The 21,263-nt window shown below is 33.1% G+C and overlaps 4 protein-coding genes across 4 annotated transcripts; 2 read left to right on the top strand and 2 right to left on the bottom strand.

The window, feature by feature from the left end:
• Positions 1-791: 791 nt before the first annotated feature.
• On the top strand, positions 792-5,564 carry LOC103844983 (sodium/hydrogen exchanger 4). The gene is made up of 15 exons (XM_009121809.3): positions 792-2,572; positions 2,670-2,788; positions 2,895-2,992; positions 3,073-3,132; positions 3,228-3,274; positions 3,385-3,579; positions 3,658-3,704; positions 3,801-3,867; positions 3,945-4,045; positions 4,131-4,232; positions 4,374-4,518; positions 4,649-4,711; positions 4,805-4,888; positions 4,989-5,291; positions 5,385-5,564. Exons 1-14 carry the CDS (start codon positions 2,408-2,410, stop codon positions 5,289-5,291), a joined length of 1,596 nt encoding a protein of 531 aa, XP_009120057.1. The 5' UTR covers positions 792-2,407; the 3' UTR covers positions 5,385-5,564.
• LOC103844981 (putative lipid-transfer protein DIR1) lies at positions 5,528-6,626 on the bottom strand. Its single transcript, XM_033282839.1, has one exon. It carries the CDS (start codon positions 6,085-6,087, stop codon positions 5,755-5,757), a length of 333 nt encoding a protein of 110 aa, XP_033138730.1. The 5' UTR covers positions 6,088-6,626; the 3' UTR covers positions 5,528-5,754.
• Positions 6,627-11,858: 5,232 nt separating this feature from the next.
• LOC103844982 (putative lipid-transfer protein DIR1) lies at positions 11,859-12,696 on the bottom strand. Its single transcript, XM_009121808.3, has 2 exons — positions 12,150-12,696; positions 11,859-12,049 (listed from the first exon to the last, which is right to left on the bottom strand). Coding segments are annotated over exons 1-2 (306 nt in total). The 5' UTR covers positions 12,455-12,696; the 3' UTR covers positions 11,859-12,048.
• A 2,953-nt stretch (positions 12,697-15,649) lies between these two features.
• LOC103846116 (FHA domain-containing protein PS1) lies at positions 15,650-20,955 on the top strand. Its single transcript, XM_009123030.3, has 7 exons — positions 15,650-16,145; positions 16,262-16,482; positions 16,599-17,216; positions 17,368-19,575; positions 19,653-19,788; positions 20,071-20,435; positions 20,515-20,955. Exons 1-7 carry the CDS (start codon positions 15,890-15,892, stop codon positions 20,764-20,766), a joined length of 4,056 nt encoding a protein of 1,351 aa, XP_009121278.3. The 5' UTR covers positions 15,650-15,889; the 3' UTR covers positions 20,767-20,955.
• Positions 20,956-21,263: the final 308 nt, after the last annotated feature.

Here is a 21,263-nt window from a genome sequence, read left to right as displayed (position 1 = left end):
CTATTATATATTTTCCGTTTTGTAAAAGAATGTCATTTCGATGTATTTCATGTAGATTAAGAGATTTATAAAATATATTTTATTTAATATATAATTAATTAATTAAAATGATTTAAAGAAAAGTTAGTCATTTAAACGTTAGAAAATATAAATATACTTAAAAATAAAAATATATATATATATTTTGTACGACATAAAATGTTTTTTTCATTATCGAATTATTATTATTTTGAAATAGACATTGGAATGCAAGAAAGCATGACAACAATGGAACAACAAAATTAGTACTGTAATAGATTTGATACTTTTTTAGTTTTTTTTGTCAACGATTTTCTTATTATTATTAATTTTAAATAATTATTATTAATTTGGAATATACATTGGAACTCAAGAAAGCATGACAACAATGTAGTAATAGATTTTGATCCTATTTTTAGTTTTTTTTTTTCTCAACGATTTTCTTATTATTTTAATAGAGTTTTGTGTTGTGTATTTTAATTAGTTATTGCGTTACACATTTATTACCTACCCTCTATTATTACTATATATAAGCGTGCACTACTATAATATGCATACAATTGAAATGTACAACGGATAATTCACTCACTCAGCCATTGTTTATAAACCTTTTTAAAGTGATTTCTTCGGTTGAGATGGCGGTGGATGATTGATTAGAATAAGGCGGGTCCCACAACATGTTCGGCCGTGAACACACATGGCATGATGGCAAATATTGGTCACTAAGTTGTGACTCATGAACATTAGGCCTGGGCATTCGGATCTTCGGGTCGAGTTCGGGTCGGTTCCTTTCGGGTCCGGATCTTTCAGGTCTAGAAAATTTATACCCAATAGGTACTTGAGAGGATTTCGGTTCGGGTTCGGGTCGGTTCCTACCGGATCCGGGTCGGTTCGGGTCTAAAAATAAAAAACCTGCAAAAGAACCTGTTATTTTCGGATCACATCCGGTTCCGGTTCGGATACAGGTTTTTCGGGTTATTTTCGGTTCGGTTCCATGAGTTTCAGATATTTTTCAGTAGTTCTCGTAACATTTAACCTGAAACCCGAAATCTTTACCCATGTAAACCTGTTTACGAAGCATTGAAAACCAAATAGCCATAATTTCATATCAAACTTATATGTTTTTGCTAACAATTTAACCACACAAAAGTACTAAATAACATAAATCTTATGAAGTTTCAATCCAAAAACAAAAGAAAATAGAAAACAACAACTTCATCACGTCTTCTCCCAAGTTTCTTTGCTTCGAAATCAAGTTGAACAATGAACAAAAGTCAAATCACAAAACAACAAAACAAAACTCAAAAATCAAAAGAATCAAACAAACGTAACTTAGTCATCAAGTGAATCATCGAGCAAGACAAAAACGAAACGAAACCATTATCAAAAATAAAAAAGTGGAGACTACCACAGAATTAAGAAACTTGGGTTTAGATTAAGGAATTATCACAAAATTATTTTGAGAAGTCTCAAAAAGTAGAGAAGAAGAAATTAGATGAGTATGATTTAGGTCTTCCAGTTTGATTGATAAGTTTTTTTAGGTTTTGTTCAAGATTGAAGGCTGCTTGGGGGAGTGGAAACGACTACAGGAGCCGAGGAGATACCGAGGTTTGAGACAAAACATTAAGTGACGTGCTGTAACTTGAAGTCTTGAAGCACGCCTATTTGTGTTTTTTCGATTCCATTAATACCCGTTCGGGTATCGGGTCTTACCCGGATCCGAACCTGTACCCACGGATCTATGAATAAAATATCCAACAGGTTAATCTACACATACTTGTACCTGTACCTGGACCTGTGATTTCGGGTCGGTTCCGGTTCGAGTTTTCGGGTCCAGGTTAAAATGCCCAGGCCTAATGAACATCATCCAAAAGACAAGCAATAAGAACGGTCACGTGCCGCGTGCGTGGACCTATACCTGACTGTAGCAAATTGCTACTAGTAATCCATACCAAACACTTTTGTAATGAATCGTTTTTCTTCTCCTTCTTATTACAATTGGTTCGAGTTTCTTACGAAACAGCTCGTGTAATAATAAGTGACTTTCTGAGGTTTTTTAGTAACATGATTAATTGAAATTAAAACAATTTTTAATTTTATTATACGTTAACAAAAGGTGTGGGTCTAAAAGCCCACCATGCAATGTAGCCCAAAACAAAAGGTCCCACGTTTGACTCAGCCTGATGACGTCAGGAAATAGCCACGTGTATATTTAGCGCCACATGTAACAACCGCCCTGTTTAACGCAGTTTAAATCTCTCACACTCTGACTCTGTCTCTCTCTAGTTCTCTGTGCCTGCTTTGGTTTGCGATTGGTGTGTGTATAATCGACGAAAGCAAAAAAAAAAAGAAGAAGATAATCATTGCAAGTTTATTTCTTTTGAGAAAAATGGGTATTGGGTTAACGGAGTTTCTATCGATAGAACTAGCCACTGAGCATCCTAAGGTGATACCTATCTCTGTGTTCATCGTCATCCTCTGCCTCTGTTTGGTTATTGGCCACTTACTCGAAGAGAATCGATGGGTCAATGAATCCATTACCGCCATTTTAGTCGTAAGTTGCTTCAAGATACTGTTTATATATATATATATATATATATATATTCTAAGAACAGTTTTGTCACTAATTTTTATTATTATGTTGCAAACAGGGAGCTGTATCAGGAACGGTTATATTACTTATTAGTAAAGGAAAGAGTTCTCATATTTTGGTGTTTGATGAAGAGCTATTCTTCATTTATCTTCTTCCTCCTATCATTTTCAATGCCGGGTAAGCCTTTTCTGGATTGTTGGTTACTATGTTGTGTTGATGAGATTATGCACTATCATGTTGGAGATTGAGTGAAGGTTTTGTTTTTTTTTTTGGTTTGTGGCAGATTCCAAGTTAAGAAAAAGAAGTTTTTTCACAACTTTTTAACCATCATGTCGTTTGGTGTCATTGGAGTTTTCATCTCCACTACCATTATTTCGTTTGGTAAATCTTTTTTTATATTTCATTAAAACCTGTATGACTTGACGAACCATAATTCAAACTTTAATCATAATCCGAACCAGGCACTTGGTTGCTGTTTCCCAAGTTGGGATTCAAGGGATTAACTGCTCGAGACTATCTTGGTGAGATCTTATTAGCTGCATATGTTCATCAAACTATGTTTCTTTTCATCTATTTTAACTGTTTGAGAGTGAATGATTTTCTTTTCTTGATTCAGCCATTGGAACGATTTTCTCCTCAACTGATACTGTTTGCACTCTACAGGTTCTTGATTTTTTTTTTAAAGATTTTATTGTCCTGAGATTCCTTCTTCTCAAGCTTGTTTTTATAATAAATCAGTTTTGCTTTTTACATACCATGCTAATATTATATAGATTCTCCATCAAGATGAGACACCATTGCTATACAGCTTAGTATTTGGAGAAGGAGTGGTGAATGATGCAACCTCAGTTGTGCTCTTCAACGCCGTTCAAAAGATTCACTTCGAAAGCATCAACGGTTTGACGGCTCTACGAGTATTAGGAAACTTTTTGTACCTCTTCTCCACAAGCACACTCCTCGGAATTGGTGTAAGCTATAACTGATTTGGCATATATTTTTCACTCTCTTTGAAGCATGTCAAATACTCAGTGTGGATGTCTTTGCAGGTGGGGCTAGTAACGTCTTTTGTCCTTAAAACTCTCTATTTTGGAAGGTAATAAAAAAAAACTACACCAAACTTGCAAACTTTTTCATCTCATCCTTAAGATTATATCTTAATATGTGCCCCTTTTATATGGGTTGCTGGCAGACACTCAACCACACGTGAACTCGCGATCATGGTCCTAATGGCTTACCTTTCATATATGTTGGCTGAGGTAATATCTCCATTACTCCAACAGTTAAGGCAGAAGTCAAATGCAGCTTTATAAATGAATTTTAAACTTTCTTGCAGCTCTTCTCATTAAGTGGGATTCTCACTGTATTCTTCTGTGGTGTTTTGATGTCGCATTATGCATCGTATAACGTGACAGAGAGTTCAAGAATCACTTCCAGGCAATTGTTTTTTATTTTATTCCTCTCTCTAGTCTCAGTGGCAGGAAATGCTTGTTGTGTGACTGTTCCATCTCTGTTAGTGCAGGCACGTATTTGCGATGCTTTCCTTTATTGCGGAGACATTCATATTTCTGTATGTTGGAACAGATGCTCTTGATTTTACCAAGTGGAAGACTAGCAGCTTAAGGTATATAAATGTCTGTCTTATCCTAATATAAGGTAGAGAGTTCAGGGCTGCAAGTTAAGCTGTTGTGTTGGTGACATCAAATCGCTGGAATATCATCTATCATTCTAATTAATGAAGATTTATTAATCCTTCTTCTTTCAGTGTTGGGGGTACTTTGGAGGTCTCCGGTGTCATAACCGCATTAGTATTGCTTGGACGAGCAGCGTTTGTGTTTCCACTCTCTGTCTTAACTAATCTCATGAATCGAAACGCTCAAAGAAGCGAGTCTATCACATTCAAGCACCAGGTTTAGCCCTTGTTTTTCTTTTATCTTCAGTTACATTATTATCAGAAAACACTAAAAAAGTCTTACAATTATATTGTCTTAGAGGAGTAAAGATGCTGTCTTGAAGTTTTGCCTTCTGTATACTTTATAGGTGATTATTTGGTGGGCGGGGCTTATGCGAGGTGCTGTCTCAATTGCTCTGGCTTTCAAGCAGGTTTTAGCTCTTTACACATTCATACAGTCTCTACAGTTGTGCTTTTACATTAGATTAGTGATGTTTTCATTATAATCTCATAACTGTGCCAAGTTCACATACTCGGGTGTTACAACGGATCCTCTGGATGCTGCCATGGTCACCAACACCATCGTCGTTGTCCTCTTTACTACACTGGTATAACAAACACCCACTTCATTAGTATATGACCCTCTGCTTCTATATTATAAAAAAAAAATGATAAAGACTGTCTTCTTTGTCATGTACCGACAAGCAGGTGTTTGGTTTCCTCACAAAGCCACTTGTGAACTATCTTCTTCCTCACGACGAAAGTAGTGACAACACCGGTAATAGTAGAGGTAAACAGAGTGCGCCAGGTTCCCCGAAGGAAGATGCGACGCTTCCTCTACTCTCCTTTGACGAGTCTACTTCCACCAACTTAAGCAGAGCTAAAGATAGTCTCACCCTTCTGATTGAACAGCCTGTTTACACCATCCACCGCTACTGGAGAAAGTTTGATGATACTTATATGAGACCTGTCTTCGGTGGACCTCGTCCAGTTAATCAACCAGAATGCTAGGTATACCACCTCCATTGTTACCACAAGTAACTACTCAGATAGTCATCCTAATAAGCGAATAATTCTTTTTTTTTTCTTTGGTTTTTTTTACAGTTTATGATATGAGTTGCTGCTGGGAAGGCATGATGAGTTGGTGTTTTTTTTGGATTTTCGAGAGAGTATGTAGTGAGAAACCAGTATTGTATCGTTTTCTTTAAAATGTGTATACAATGGTTCTTCTATAATTAAACACAAGGTGATCAAAGATCGTTACAAGTTTATGATTTATTTAAACATATTGTAATTCAGAGACATCAGATTAGTCGCAGGACAAGATCAAGCAGAGTCCGTGGTAGAGGGGTCTGTCTCCGCCTCAATTCTTTAAAGCTGCACGTTACAAAAAGAGCAGCACTAGAAATGTAAAACTTTCCTTCTTTGCTTATTACTCAGATACAGTACTACTAAGCTAGTGGTTCAAATACATCTATGATACTTTGGTTTTATCTTGGCATGCAGGAGGGATTGTTTTAATGCCACATTTTCTCAGAAGATCATGGACTTTATGTGATTTGGTCGCTAAAATTGGAATATGAGATTTGAACTTGCAGACACATTCGAGATCAGCAGCTTGGAGGACTATGCAGCATGCGTCACCTGGAAGCGGCGGGTTGTTTCCTGTGACTGCTGGACGGCACTTCTCCAAGGTGTTTGCGTTGATGTTACATAAGGGAATGCTTGTAGGTTCTTCCATTAAAACCAGGGAGACGAAAACAATCACCAGAGCTGCTACAATGGTTCTGGTATTGTTCTCATCCATTCTCTCTTTGATCTTCCTCTCTCTTGACTCTAGTACTCTACCTTGGAACTCTTAAATTTAAAGAGCTTAATGTAACAAGTTGGATTCTAAGTGAAACCTAGAAAGAGCGTGTGATGTGGGTCGTTGACTCTCTGGTCCTAGTCAAGTGGTCTTGAGTTAAAAGTCTGCAAATTGCAAAGGTAGACTTGTGGTAGTTACTGGTTTCTTTTTCTCGTTTCATACATTGAAAATTGAATGAAAATTTGATAGGATTGATTATTATGATTTTGTGTTTGTGATATTATGTAGAAGTTACTTTTCAAATAATGTCAACTACAAATGCCTCTTATGTCATTTTGTTCTTGGTTTGTCACATATATATATTATATATATTTATATTAGGTGTTTTCTTGCACCATGTACAGTAAAAAAATTTCAAATATTTTTAACAGATAAATATAAATTATATTTTAAAATTTTATTAATATTGTAAATTTTCTTTTTCGTATCAATATTTTAAAATAAATTTTATTTAATTAAACATAAAAATTATATTTAAGAAGATGCATATTTGAAATTATAATCTTAGATAGATTTTTCTATCTATTTATTTTAATTAAATATATTAAATAAATTTGTAAAAGTTGCATAATTACCAAAAAATTAAAATTAAACAATATTTACAAAATTTGTAGAAGTATAAGAAAATAATAATTTTACGATTAAATTTTTATAATTTTCTAAAAAAAAATTGTATACATTTTTGAAAATTTTAGTAATAAAATTGTATAATTTAAAAATATATAATTAAATTATATTTCGAAATTTATAATGACATATTTGAATATATTTATTTTAATGATGATTTATGAGTTATTCCCATATTCTAAAAAAATTTCCAAAAATATAAATTGCCATTAAATGTAATATATGAGTTATTACCATATTTTAAAAAGTTTACCTAAAATATAAATTAACATTTAATGCAATTGTTCATGTCATATTAAACTATAAGACATGTCATCAATTTCAGTAGCCATGTCATATTTGTTTTGTGAAATTGATTGTAGAAAAGACATGTGGCAAAATCACTTCGCAAATATAGTCTAGGGGATTCTTTTTGTTCAATGAAACTTTTAATTATAGTTTCCTAAATATTGTTCTATGTTTTTTTAACGCTGGATAATTATACTATTACAAACTATGGAAAATATTACAGACCTACAGTCGATAATTCTACTTGTTTTATGAGGATTCATGCATAACTGCATTACCTGAGCCGTCTTATGAGATCCACGCTTAACGATATTCCTTGTGCCATGTTGCAGATCTCTTGTAAGCCTTTTTCTTCATTAATTCACATCGGAACTCAGACCTTTTGGTGTAGAAGCATTAATAATTCTTTAGTCAAACCACTTGAACAACGAGACTTCCCAATATTTTTCTATGTTTAGAAGGTCAATTTAGGGCTAGGTAAAATATCTGTAAATTTTAATTTGATTTGTTATCCGTTTTGATTTGAACTAAAAAATTATAAATATATATAATTTTACGAATCAAAATAAATACTAATATAAAAATCTGTAAAAAACGAAGCAAATCACAAATATTAATATTTTTAAAAACATATATAATATGTTATTTACATTTTATAAAGTTATTATATTTTATGTAAGTTTTACAATATATTATTTATTAAATTAATTATTTTAGTTATTAAATTTTAGAAAGGTAAATAAATTTTTATTTTGTAATAAAATATTATTATTTCTATTTTTTTAGATTTTTAATTTATTTTCAATATTTATTTATTTTACGGATTGGATATACTTTTAAAAGTATAAAAAGAATTTTGGTTATATATCCAAAAGTCGGATCGAATCAAATTGGATAATTGTCGCATCGGATCAGGATTACAGTGAGATATATGTAAACTTATGTGACTATTTTTTTCTGTGGCGTTGAGATGTCGTCACATCATGCATTAGTGAATATGGCAATGTTAACGAATGCGTAGACTCGTGGCTCTCTTAAGTCAAGTCATCGTCAAGAATGTGTAACAAGGGGACAAATGTGGGGACCTTAGTTAGTTGCTTGCACAAGTCTCCGGTTGGTGAATGATAGGACTTTGTTGCACATTAGTTAATGTCAATAGTTTTCCGTGTATAACAAGTCCAAAAGACTATTCTTATAATGTCACAACATGTCTTTGGTTTTCTGAACCATCTGGTTCCTATGTTGCAAGTCACAACAGTAAAAACAGAGATATACTCACTGGAGAAGTTTCACAACTTTTATGATCTCAGACACAAACCTATGATTCATATCATGACACAGCGATCAGTTCTCTTCTCTGTTTTTCATCAGATTTTTAGTTTTGTTCTCCTTAGGAAAGCCATAACGATTCACAAACTAGTAGTATGCCGTTATCACTAAATGTGTACAACATGGTTCCTCTATGTACACAAGTCATACAAAAAATAATTATTACAGAAGTTTGTGATTTATATAATGAGCTTTTTTACTTCTCAATTACTCCCTATATATCACTCTAAGTGATTTTTAAGATTTTTTCACTTGGATTAAGAAAATACAAACTTCTATACAATTTATCCTGGTTACATAAAAAAATATCATTAAATAAAATTAATTTAACCTATAAGAAAAAATCAGTATTTTGCAATTGGTCAGAAAATTTAAATGGTATTAAATTCTATCTAGAATAGTGAGAACATCAACTATTTTGAAATAAATTTTTTTCTTCTAAACACCACTTAATGTGATACGGAGGGAGTACTATATAAGATTATATTATCAATGGTAAAATCTCCATCAGTGGCGAAAAAACATTGAAACTCGAAGGATAAATAAACGTAATAATATATTATCTTTTCATTAAGCATTATTGTCACTGTTTTCTTCTGTGGCATTATAATGTTCGCATTATACCGTAATAACCCGCGTTTTGCACGGAAAATGATTATTAGTTTTGTTATTTTAATTAAAAGACATTAAATCTGTTTAATCTGGATATTGGTTCAGTTTTACAATTTTTTTTTGGTTTTTAATCTTCTAAAATATAAAAATTATTTTAAATTAATATTCATTTTAGTTTATTCAGTTAAAATGTTTGATTTTTTGGTTTTTTCCGGTAAAAACCAAAAATTAATATTATTTGTTTATTTTCATGTTATGAATTTTAGATAGTCATCATGTCGAACCAATAGTTTCATATTATAGTTTCTAAAAAATAATAGTTTAAGAAAAAGAAAAACAAATTATTAATACAAATCATTTCACTACAATTTGGTCGGTAGTAAAAGAAGCATTAAGAAAAAATATTTCAACTTTAATAAACAATTAGATACTTCAGTTGTGGTGAATACTTAGTTACAAGGTGCTCACATCAAGGTACACATGTATGTGTATGTAAAAAGTATATCAAAATAGTTGACAAATATAAAGATATTGTTAATTAATATTAAATTAATGATATTTTTGTTCAAAATAATACATGAAAGGTAAAATTAAAATTAATTTAAAATAAAAAAGGCCTTGACATAAGTCATTTTTTCATATAAAGAAAATAAAATTGTATCCGTAAATAGGTGTGGGTACATATCGAATATATGGGTATTTGGAAGCATTCGTATGGTTTGTCTTTAGCCACCTAGATATTCTCGGATATCCAAAATGTTTTAGAATTTTAAAGAATATCTGATTTGATCCGTAAATAAAATATATTTTTTTTTAAATAATTGAAAATTTTAATAATATAACATTTTATTACAAAAATAAAACATTATTTAACTTTTAAAATTCTAGTACCTAATATAATCAATTTAATTCATAAAAATATTGTAAAACTGATATAAAGTATAATATATAAGACGTATATATATAATTCTTTACATATATGTATATATATGCATATAACATATCAAATTAGATATATGTTCTTAAAAGTATTGGTATTTGTGATTTGCTTCTTTTTTGAATATTGTATTTTAGTATTTGATTTGTTTCGTAGAGTTACGGATATCCAGATTTTTTGGTTCAAATCAAAACGGATAACGAATCAAATCAAAATTTATGAATATTTTGCTCAACTTTATCCGTAAACAATAAAAATAATATATATATATATATAGTTTGGCTTTTGATTCATTATCTATTTTTATGCAAACCAAAAAATCCAGAGTTTTATTAGAACAATGTATGCGAGTTTTATATTAAAAAAAATACAAAATACATATTGTGAACACATCCCCTATATATTATTTGAGAAGCATTGCAACATTTTTTTGTAGTCACATGTCATCACTAGAATGATTCTTAGAATCTTTAGAGAAATAGGTTAGTCCATCTAAATATATAATAAGCTTTTTATTAAACCACAATAAATACATTATTAATGTACTTCATTATTTCCTTAAATAAGATTACGGAATTGCCTAATGTGGCTAAAGTATATATGACAATTAATGATTTTGAATAATAAAGATTTGATAAAAATAAGTGTGTATTATAATTATATTTGTTTAATTTCAAGCTATTAAAATAAATTAAACAATCATAGTAACCATATAATAAAAACTAAAAAAATTATTTATATATTATATTTTGAATTTTTAAAAATGAGTATAAATTACTAAACTGTTAAAAATTTCACATTCAAATTTTGTGATCTATGATTTAAAACTTTTGTTATGACATGATACAAACAATTAAAAAATAATATAAATTGAAAGTCTCATTTAATAAGTATCAAAAATAAAAGATATGTAAATATATGTATCATTTTAAATTAAACTATATGCCATATAAAAATACATAAATATCTTAATTTTGAAATTTACTTTGAACATTTTTTTGATAAAAAATTTGAAAAAAATATTGACAACTTAATTTTTTTAAATATTATAAATTATTTAAACCATTAATTCCACATTGAAAATTTTGTTATCACTAATTTAGACTTTTTGCTATAACAGATACAAATGATAAAAAAAAATATGAGCAAAAAGCATCATCTAATAAATATTAATATTAAAATATACTATATATGTTACTATCATTTAAATTTAATTATATATCATATCAAATAGAAAAAATATTTTTTCGATTTATAAAATTTATTTATATGTTCGCACCAATTTAATTATATAAGTAGTAGATAATATTTTTTTTATTCAATATATATTTATTATTTCATAATATGTTATAAACATATATTTATTATTTCATAATATGTTATAAACATATAATATATAAAATAATTTATATATATAATGTTCATTCCGCGCAAGGCGCGGATCTTAATCTAGTTTATGAATAAAGTGTAAACACCTTAACATACTTATTATCAAATCATTGTGAGACTGACACGTGTCTATTATATTGTGAATGCATTTAAACAATGCTTCTCTTTTAATATATAAGAGATTCATATATAATATGACAAAGAGTTCAAGGATGACTTGTTCGAGACGTTTTCTTTATTTTCGTCAAGCTTCTTTCGCAAGAAACGTTTCTTTATCTGACTTCGTATATTCTGCAGGCATTTGTGAATCTGTGATATTGTAAATTTATTTGAGATGCATGCATGCATATTTGTATATGTTGCAACTTGCAACAGAGACTCGTTTACGAAGCAGTTAAATTCCAAACGTTTATGCAACTATATTTTCTATATTTTTATTTGCAGTTTTAATTATGATTTTGGGTTTTCTGCAGGGAAGAGGCATGCAGAGTTAGTTTTTGGATATTCAAGAAAGTATAACACAATGGAGTAAGCCAAAAGCAGTACTTTATTGTTTTTCATTAATACATAGAACACGGTTCTTTTTCTTAGAAAAGGTGACTGAAAATAATAGCAAAATCTGGTGGTTTATTCGAATAGAACAACAAGAGACATATTATAACTTAAAGATTTAATCTTGCGACGGGTACGCATGTGGCCATTCCAGCTCAGTTCTTCAATCTGCGTTTTAAAGAAAGAACAAACAAATTAAATCAGCGTAAGACTTTTTCTCTTTACTCAACCAGATTCCAATAACTTTAATGGTACTTTTGAGTATTACCATGGCAAACAGGAGGGATTTTTGGTAATGCCACAATTGGCTCCTAGAGCCTTGATTTTTGATGGGTCAATCCCGGACCTGGAGAGGAACGGGCAGAGACATTCAAGATTAGCGGCTTTGGCCACCTGGCAGCATTGGGGAGTGGGAGGTGGTGGGTTGTTTCCAGTGACAGCTGGACGGCATTTCTTCAAGTCCTTTGTGCTGACGTTACATATGCGAACGCTCTTAGCTTCTTCAATCATCATTGAAGCGGTTACAATCATCACAAGAGCTGTGATGAGGATTTTGGTGTTGTTCTTACCCATTTCTGTCTTTTCTTTTGTTTATCTTTACCCTCTTTCTCTCTCTCAAGTTCTCAACTCTGTCGTGAAACCCTTAAATCTAATAAGCTTCTTATATATCAACCGTAGAGCCATGTCACGGGTCTTTTGCGTCGAAAATTTGTAAGCAAACGGACCAATGTGGGTGACCTTAGTTTCATGTCTAAGTCTCCGGTAGAAATTTCTCCTTTGCGAGTCTCAGTGGGTTTTGTTGGTATTGTACAATTTTTTTCCAAAAGAAACTAATTGTTAAAGAAAAAATCAAAAGATCACATAAAGAGAAAAGTGACCAACAAGTTCCACTTAAAGAGATAAAAAAAACTTTATATCATTACTTTATATATATATAAATATAAATAATTATTTAAATAAATAATAAAGATTAAAAAATAAATATAATGATATTTTTATTATTTTTGAATAATATGTTTTTGAGTTAGAACATTTTTTCATAAATTCTTAATTTTTTTTTCAAAATTTTACTTTTTCCAAAATTCTATTTTGAAATCCGAAATTACCTTTTTAATGAAACATGTTAGTCATTTTGATCCTTATACTTTAAATCTAAGCTGTAAGTTTAAATTAGTTAATCTAAGGATATAAACGTATATTTATCTCTTAAAACATTTTAGTCATTTTTATCCATGTGTACTATATTTACGATAAAAACTTTTTTTTGTATCATCCTAAAAAACTTCTTTTTGTCTTTGTATTTTGGCTTGCATTTTTCACTACAACTCATATTGTATATTTTAAAACTATAGCGAGAACGAAAAAAAGTCATATAGCTGTTTGGTTTCTGGTTTGTGAACTTGTATTCAGTGAGAGGTAAACTTAAATGGTAGTCAAATGTAACATCAATGCTAAGGGAATTTCCAACACATCTATATATTTACCTCCATAATAATATTTAGAGGTAAATTTATCCCAACTCATTTTTAATTCTTCTTATTAAAATAAGACATGCGTTTTGCGCATGGTGAATTATATAATTGAAATATAAAATATATGGTATTGAAAATTTAATATCTATATATGATCCAAGTTTTATATATATACAGTTTTGGATTGTTTATATAATCATCTATATGTTTTGGGCCGAAAACAATTCTAATTAGAATTGTTGATCAAAACTTAGAATTTATGAGGAACTCAATACATTTGGATATTTTTGTTTACTAACTTAGCGATGAAAGCTAATTTAACGTGATACATACCATTAACTACTATGAAAGGCCATTATTAGCGTTCTCCTAAACAACGAAAAACAATTAGAAAATTCATTCCTTGCTGTCAAAGTTTTTTCTTAATTTTCAAAAATAAATTTCCTAATTTAATTTCTAAAGAATTGTGTAGCAGGAAAAAACATTTGGTGATAAAATTTTCTGTATTATTTATTTCTTTATTAACCAAAAAACTTAATTACTCTTATCTAAATTCCCTTTATGCTATATTTGTGTATCACATTAACCTTAGATTGTTTCTCCATTCTAACCATAAAATACCGAATGGATGTGATTGACTTCGGTTCGGCTCAGTTGAAACTTCAATGCGAGTTAACCAACATTAATAATGGACAAACCGTATATTATACATATTTTCTATTGACATGGTTTTCTTTATATTTTTGTTTACAATATAAAAAATATTTTAATTTGCTTATCACAACACAACAACACAGAATAACAAAAACAAAACTACTTTAGAGATTCTCCATTACTTATCTTCTGCGATGAACAAAATAACAAAAAAAAAATGTGCTTCATTTTTTTTTTTTGCTGCACGTTCATAAATTTAGACAAATTGTACATAAACTATATTATAATCATATTATAAAGAGCTAATGTTATATCCGGCCGTAATTGTATTAGTCCGTCTGTTTAAGTCTAGAGCAAATTAATTTGAATTCATTTATTACAGAGTAAAAATTAGAACTTACCTATTTTAAGTGTTTTTATTACATATTTTACATTTACTTTCATTTTCCTAATACTTCATTAATTATATTTACAATAATAATTTGATAACATTTATTTTACGTGTTTACAAAAATAATTTCACAATTTTGAATAAAATTGATTCATTCATGAAAATAATTCAACCGGTTTATAATTCTTCTTTATTGGTGTACAGAATTAGTTAAACATGGACATCCAAGTACCCATTCGGGTACAAATAGTTTTGTTGGTTATCGGATTTTTGGATTTAAAATTAAACTTTGTTCGGATATTATAAATTTTCGGAAGGAGCTCGGACTCGGATCCTTCCGGTCTGGATAGGTTTGTAAGAACTTAAAATATCCAACAACTTATGTGTTTAGAAATGCCATTAAATAATTTATAAAGAATAAAAGTTAACAATGCATGGACGTACGAGATAAACTCTAGTTGTTATTAAAATAGATGAGAACTAGGGAGAGATATTCTATTGCTATTGATTACCAATATGAATATTGAAGTTTCATAATTATAATATTAATCTAAATTTACATCTAATTTAATAGTTTTTATTATAAATAAATATTAGTTATATATTAGTCCGCACATCAACTAGTTGCATATGTAAATGGTAATGATCATGTTGACCAAAACAATTGCAGTGGGTGGAGTATATACTTTGCAAAGAGTCTCAACCGAGTCTTGCGAAAAAAACTGGAAGAGCTTCTCAACTCAGAATTACTTTGACCCGCACAGAGCCTTCCTATCTGTTCTCTGGTCAAGAGTCAGGACATGACCACTTTTGATCACTACAATGATAATCTTTGTTTGTTTTTTAGTCTGTAGTCTTTTCCTTTCTTCTCTGCGTTAATACACAAAAAAATCGACTTTTCTTATGAATCAGATTTTATTAGCAGTGCATAAATTTTTAGCACGAATTAGAACCATGACTGATATAAATTGAAAAAAATTAGGATTTTTTTCGTGTTTAACTTGAGAACAATGAAATGTGGTGTTATATAAGCATGTTTATATTCTTAACGTGGAAGATCTCTCTATCTCTCTTAACACATGATTTTTCTCACATTTATGTATACTCTCTTACTTTGCAACCAGTGGTTTTCTATTTATGTATTTCGTTTTGAAATGGTTCGAATCAAACAAAACATAACCAAGCCATAAAATTCTACTTCGGTTTAGTTTTGAGACCGAAATGGAAAGATAACCCTGACCGGATACGGAACTGAATTCGAAAGAGAATCTAACCCGGCTTAACCGTCGATTAAGCTAAGGATTTAGATAGTCGGTTTAACAAATTTGAAATAATAACAGCCGTTACATAACAATAACATATAGGTCGTCGATTCTCGGCACTTTCTTCAACGGCTAACCCTCATTTTCAAAATCAAAACTCGTACAAATCGCCAAGAGAGTTACGAGATCTGAAAAAACACTATTGAAGGAGGTCGAGGAAGAGGAGGCGATGGAGAACCAACGAGCCCCGGAGAAGACGATCCCCGTCTTCACTGTGCTAAAAAACGGCGCGATTCTCAAAAACATATTCGTCGTCAACAACAGTAGTCCCGATTTCTCTTCGCCGGAGGCAGAGGAGATTCTGCTCGTCGGCCGGCATCCGGACTGCGATATTCTCCTGACGCATCCTAGCATCAGCAGATTCCACTTGCAGATCCGCTCTCTCCCCTCTCGTCAGAAGCTCTTCGTCACGGATCTCTCCTCTGGTACCAACCATCTCTTCGATTTCTTAAATTAAACTGTTTCCTCGTCGATTTGGCTCTCGGTGTATGCGTTTCTTGTTGTTGATTGGATTGGATTTGATTTGAATTTTTCGATTTAGTGCATGGGACATGGGTTGCGGATCAGAAAGTTGAGCCAGATGCGTGTGTTGAGGTGAAGGAAGGTGATGTTATTAGGATTGGGGGTTCGACTAGGATCTATAGGTTACATTGGATTCCACTGAGCCGTGCGTATGATTCCGATAATCCATTTGTTCCACCATCTATACCGATGGAACAAGATGAAGAGCTTGAAGCAGAAAATCTAGTGGTTGCACATCAGGTTCGTTAGACCTTCTCTCATAACTGCACTGAAACTGTATCTGTTTTTTTCTTATCTTGCTTGGCTCATGTTACTTTCTTTGCCTGGATGTGTAATCTTGCTTTTTTTTTTTGCAGTCAGGTGATGATGGAGATGGACTTTTGGATGTGACGTCTGAAGGAAGTGGTTCATCAGTAGTCCCTAGTGAGGATGAGGATACAACAAGGGAAGTTTTGTTGCCAGTTGCACCTCCTAGAGATTCTGTCAATACAGAAAAGCTACAATCCAATGAAGATTTGCAGACTTCATCAAAGTTGGAGTTGGATGCTGAAGAAGCCGCAGCAGAAATGCCAATTAGCAGTAGCTACCCGGAGGCCTTAGCTTGTTATGAACCTAAAGTTCCTGCAGAAGCTAATGAATGGGGTGTCAGAGGAGACGGTGGTCTGCTTCTGGATGTGATGTCAGAGATGATAGAGTCATCAGTCCCTAATGGGGAGGAGGATCCATGTCTAGCTGCAAAGGAGACTTCATCGCTTCCTCTCCCACGAGATTCCACTGAGACAGAAGATCTACAGCTCACAGATGTTATAGAAGCCAACACAGAAAATTCAAGTAGCTGCAGCTCCCTAAGAAAGGCACAGATTGATGGTGTCTTTGAAGACTCAGGTTGTGCTTCTTTTGAATTGGCTGCAGAGGCTGAGACTTTGAGCCTTTGTCAAGAAGTCTGTGGAGAAAATCAAATGGTTGCACTTCAGGTTCGGCCTTCTCTCATATGTTTTCTTCCCTCTAGCTTTTGCTAAGCCCTTAACTGCACTGAAACTTATTGTTTGTTTATCTGTTTTTCCTTATCTTGCTTGGCTCCAGTTACTTTCTTTGCCTAGATGTGTAATCTTGCTTTTATTGCAGTCACTAGCGGATTCAGGTGATGATGGAGATGGACATTTATATGTGACGTCTGAAGGAAGTGGTTCATCAGTCCCTAGTGAGGATGATGAGGATACAACAAGGGAAGTTTTGTTGCCAGCTGCACCTCCAAGCGTTTTGTCGTCACTACCTAGAGATTCTGTCAATACAGAAAAACTACAATCCAGTGAAGATTTGCAGACTTCGTCAAAGGGGGAGTTGGATGTTGAAGAAGCCGCAGCAGAAATGCCAATTACCAGCTGTGGCTCAAGTAAGCCGCAGAGTGATAGCTACCCGGAGGCCTTAGCTTGTTCTGAGCTTGAAGTTCCTGCAGAGGCTGATGAATGGGATGTCAGAGGAGACGGTGGTCTGCTTCTGGATGTGATGCCAGATATGATAGAGTCTTCAGTCCCTAATGGGGAGGATGATCCATATCTAGCTGCAAAGGAGACTTCACCGCTTCCTCTCCCACGAGATTCCACTGAGACAGAAGAGCTACAGCTCACAGATGTTGTCCAGGCTTCAGCAGAATTGACCGTGGATATTATAGAAGCCAACACAGAATATCCAAGTAGCTGCAGCTCCCAGTTCCTAAGAAAGGCACAGATTGATGGTGTCTTTGAAGACTCAGGTTGTGCTTCTTTTGAATTGGCTGCAGAGGTTGAGACTTTGAGCCTTTGTCAAGAAGTCTGTGGAGAAAATGAGTGTGACACCAAGCAAGTAATGGAAGTATATGCTGAACCACTAACTGAGGCTGAAAATCAGATTCACGTAGACAATGGAGAAATTGAGGTATCTCCCAGTTCCTCTTCTCAATCTGACCGACTGATAGAAATTTTAACTGAAGATGGCATAAGCGATGATGCACTGTCTCAGATGAATAGCTCTAGGAGCGGTAAATCTGCTTTTGTTCCATTACTTGAATCCCCGGGTTGTTCTGCATTTGAACTGTCTGCAGAGGTTGAGATTATGAGCCCTCGTCAAGAAGTCAGCGAAGAAATAGGTTTTGTGACAGAGAAAATAGAGGAAGCATCTACCGAACCACTAACTAAAGCTGACGTTCAGAGTCACCAAGAGAATGGAGTTACTGAGGTCTTTAGGCCAGTTATTGAAGTATCTTCCTGTCCTCAAATTGAGCCAAAGTTAGTAGGAGATGCCCGAGGCCTCTTAGACTCTGAAGTAGCCATAGAGGCCGATAGTCAGAACCTACAGAAAAAGAGCAACAGAGAAACCAGGATCAGTTCAAGCGAAGTCAGTATAGTATCTGATTGTTTGTTCGCTGGCAAGACGGAAGATATCCAAAGTCTATGGTCGAGTAGGCAGCTACTTCCTGAGAGTGAACTCGGGGATCCATCTGAGATCTTGAGTGAAGTGAACCTCGCAGGAAATCAGAACAAAATATCAGCAATGAGCAGAGAGACTGAACAAATATTTGATGATGGGAGAAGCTCGAGCCATCCCGAGGAACAAAAACAGAGTGGTGCACAACGTTTCTTGTTGACACCAAATCAGGAATCCAAAACAGAAATCTCATTTGGCTCTGGGAAATCTGAAGAATCTTACAGCCTAAGCGAAATAGAGGGAGAAGGATATGCTGATAAGGAGGCTACAAAACCTACTCAAAAACTGCCTTCTGATTATACTGGAAGCCAAGAAAACCAGAGTCCCCAAACACTCGCTGTTAGATATGATGTACTGTCTGAGATGGATAGCTCTAGAAGCTCCTCGAGCACAAACAATATTTGGTCTAGGAGGGGGAAAGCTGCTTCTGTTCTACAGGTCCGGACCAACAAGAGTGAAGGAAAGCAAAAACAGATTGGGAAACCAAAAGCCCAGTTGCAGAGAAAACTAGAACCAGAGATCTTTACTCCTGACAAGGAGAATCTGACCCCAAACTCTCATATGCTAAAACGCTTGCGAGAAGTTGGTGAGATTAAGGATACTAAAGGTTCCTCCTCTAAGGCAATACGTAAACCATTCTTTGATACTCATGTGGAAGAAAACCTGATGGTCGAACAGAAACAAGATGCTCACTGCATGAGCAGCAACTCAAAGGTAGCTCATGAGCCTATGGCACAAAAGAAGAAAGCTGAACGAGCACCTTTTCAACATCTGCTTGACAAATCTTCATCGCAGAGCCAATCATACACCGAGGCTTCTTCTACTGCAGCAGCACGAACCAACATTTCTTGGGGGCTTCGTTCGTCTTCTGTAAGTCATTATCAATTTGATTGTCTTCGATTCTTTGTTAGTCCTTATCCTAACCATAAGTTCCCTGTGTGTTTTAGAACCTTTCTGATGGTAAGAACAAGATGAAATGGACCATTGTGTTGGACACTTCTTCCCTCCTCAACAAGGAATCTAGGAAACCATTGCACCTACTCCAAGGTCTCAAGGGGACACATATAGTCGTACCAAGAACAGGTAAAAATCTTAAACCCTCTGTGTATTTTCACACACTGATAATAATTTCCGTCTTCACTTAGCGCCTAAAGACAAACCATAAAACCATTTACATTTCTAAACGACAAGGCTGCAAATGCATATGGAAGATGAACCGAGTATAATTGTCTACGTGAAAACATAAGTTCTAGTAGTCTTAGGATAACAAACATGCCTCTGAGGCTGAATTTTCTTTAATCATTCAAATTTATATTTCTCATATGAATCAGTGACTTCTTGACAATATTTCTACTATTTGTTCAGTGTTAAGGGAACTAAATGAGATGAAGCGCGGTCGCTGTCTTCTGTTTAGTAGAACAGCAGAGATGGCTTCCTCAGCTCTGGATTGGATCGAAGAGTGTAAAGTTAGTACCAAATGGTGGATTCAACTCCAAAGCCCATCAGAGGAAACTAAAGCAACTGCACCAACACCACCAGTCACTTCTCAGTCAAATGGATATTCATTTCCGTTTTCACTTGACTGGAATAGTTATGCACCGGAGATCGATTCTCCTACATCAGAAGATCAAGTTCTCGAATGTGCACTTCTTCACAGAAACCGTAACAGAGATGTACAACTCGTTCTTCTTAGCAACGATGTAACTCTCAAGATCAAAGCCATGGCAGAGGTGATTTTATTGATCTATATTAATTATTTTTATAGCAAAGCAATTTTGTGTAATAAGAACAATTTGGTTTTGGATTCAGGGTGTAATGTGCGAGACGGCACACGAGTTCTACGAGAGTCTGAAGAATCCGTACTCGGAGAGGTTTATGTGGCCAGAGAGTTTGCCGAGAGGAAGGACTTGGAGTCATGAAGACGATACTGTGTTGAGAGAAAGGTACGACAACCGAAAGCTAACGTTCAATGGAGGAAGAAGAGGAGAGATTGGTGCAACAGCAGCAAAAGGCTTGAAGCTCATACTGCTCTATAACTCTCAGTATGGCCACATTCGTTGATGCATCTCTTTTTTTCGTTCTCAAATTTCATGTAAGCCAAATCACTTCAACTCGCTTACACATGGGATTTTTTTTTAGGGTAATGACATTTTCATATCATCATGACATTTTGTTGTTGGAATTACATCTGTCTTCGTTGTACCTACGAAAATTAGAATCTATTCTATTAAAATAGAAGTTACAACCTCATTTTATGTGTGATTTTTTTAAGTCGGATCATCCCTTAGAAAATTACTTAAATACAATTTTGCATACATATTTGAATTAATTTAACTATTATAAAAAAATTAAATAAATATTCCCATATTTTCTCTGAATAAAATCTGAATAAAATATTTTCATATCTTTGTATTTACAATATAAATATATATTATATTTTTCATTAAAGCAAACATTTTAAATATTTAATCATTTTCGTTTTATTTATAATATAAAAGTATATTTCATTTTTCACTTAAACAAAACCTTTAAATATGTAATTAATTTCGTAATTATTA

Source organism: Brassica rapa, chromosome A10 (assembly GCF_000309985.2).
Source record: "Brassica rapa cultivar Chiifu-401-42 chromosome A10, CAAS_Brap_v3.01, whole genome shotgun sequence".
Classification (NCBI taxonomy): domain Eukaryota; kingdom Viridiplantae; phylum Streptophyta; class Magnoliopsida; order Brassicales; family Brassicaceae; genus Brassica; species Brassica rapa.
This window is presented reverse-complemented; position numbering and strand designations above follow the sequence as displayed.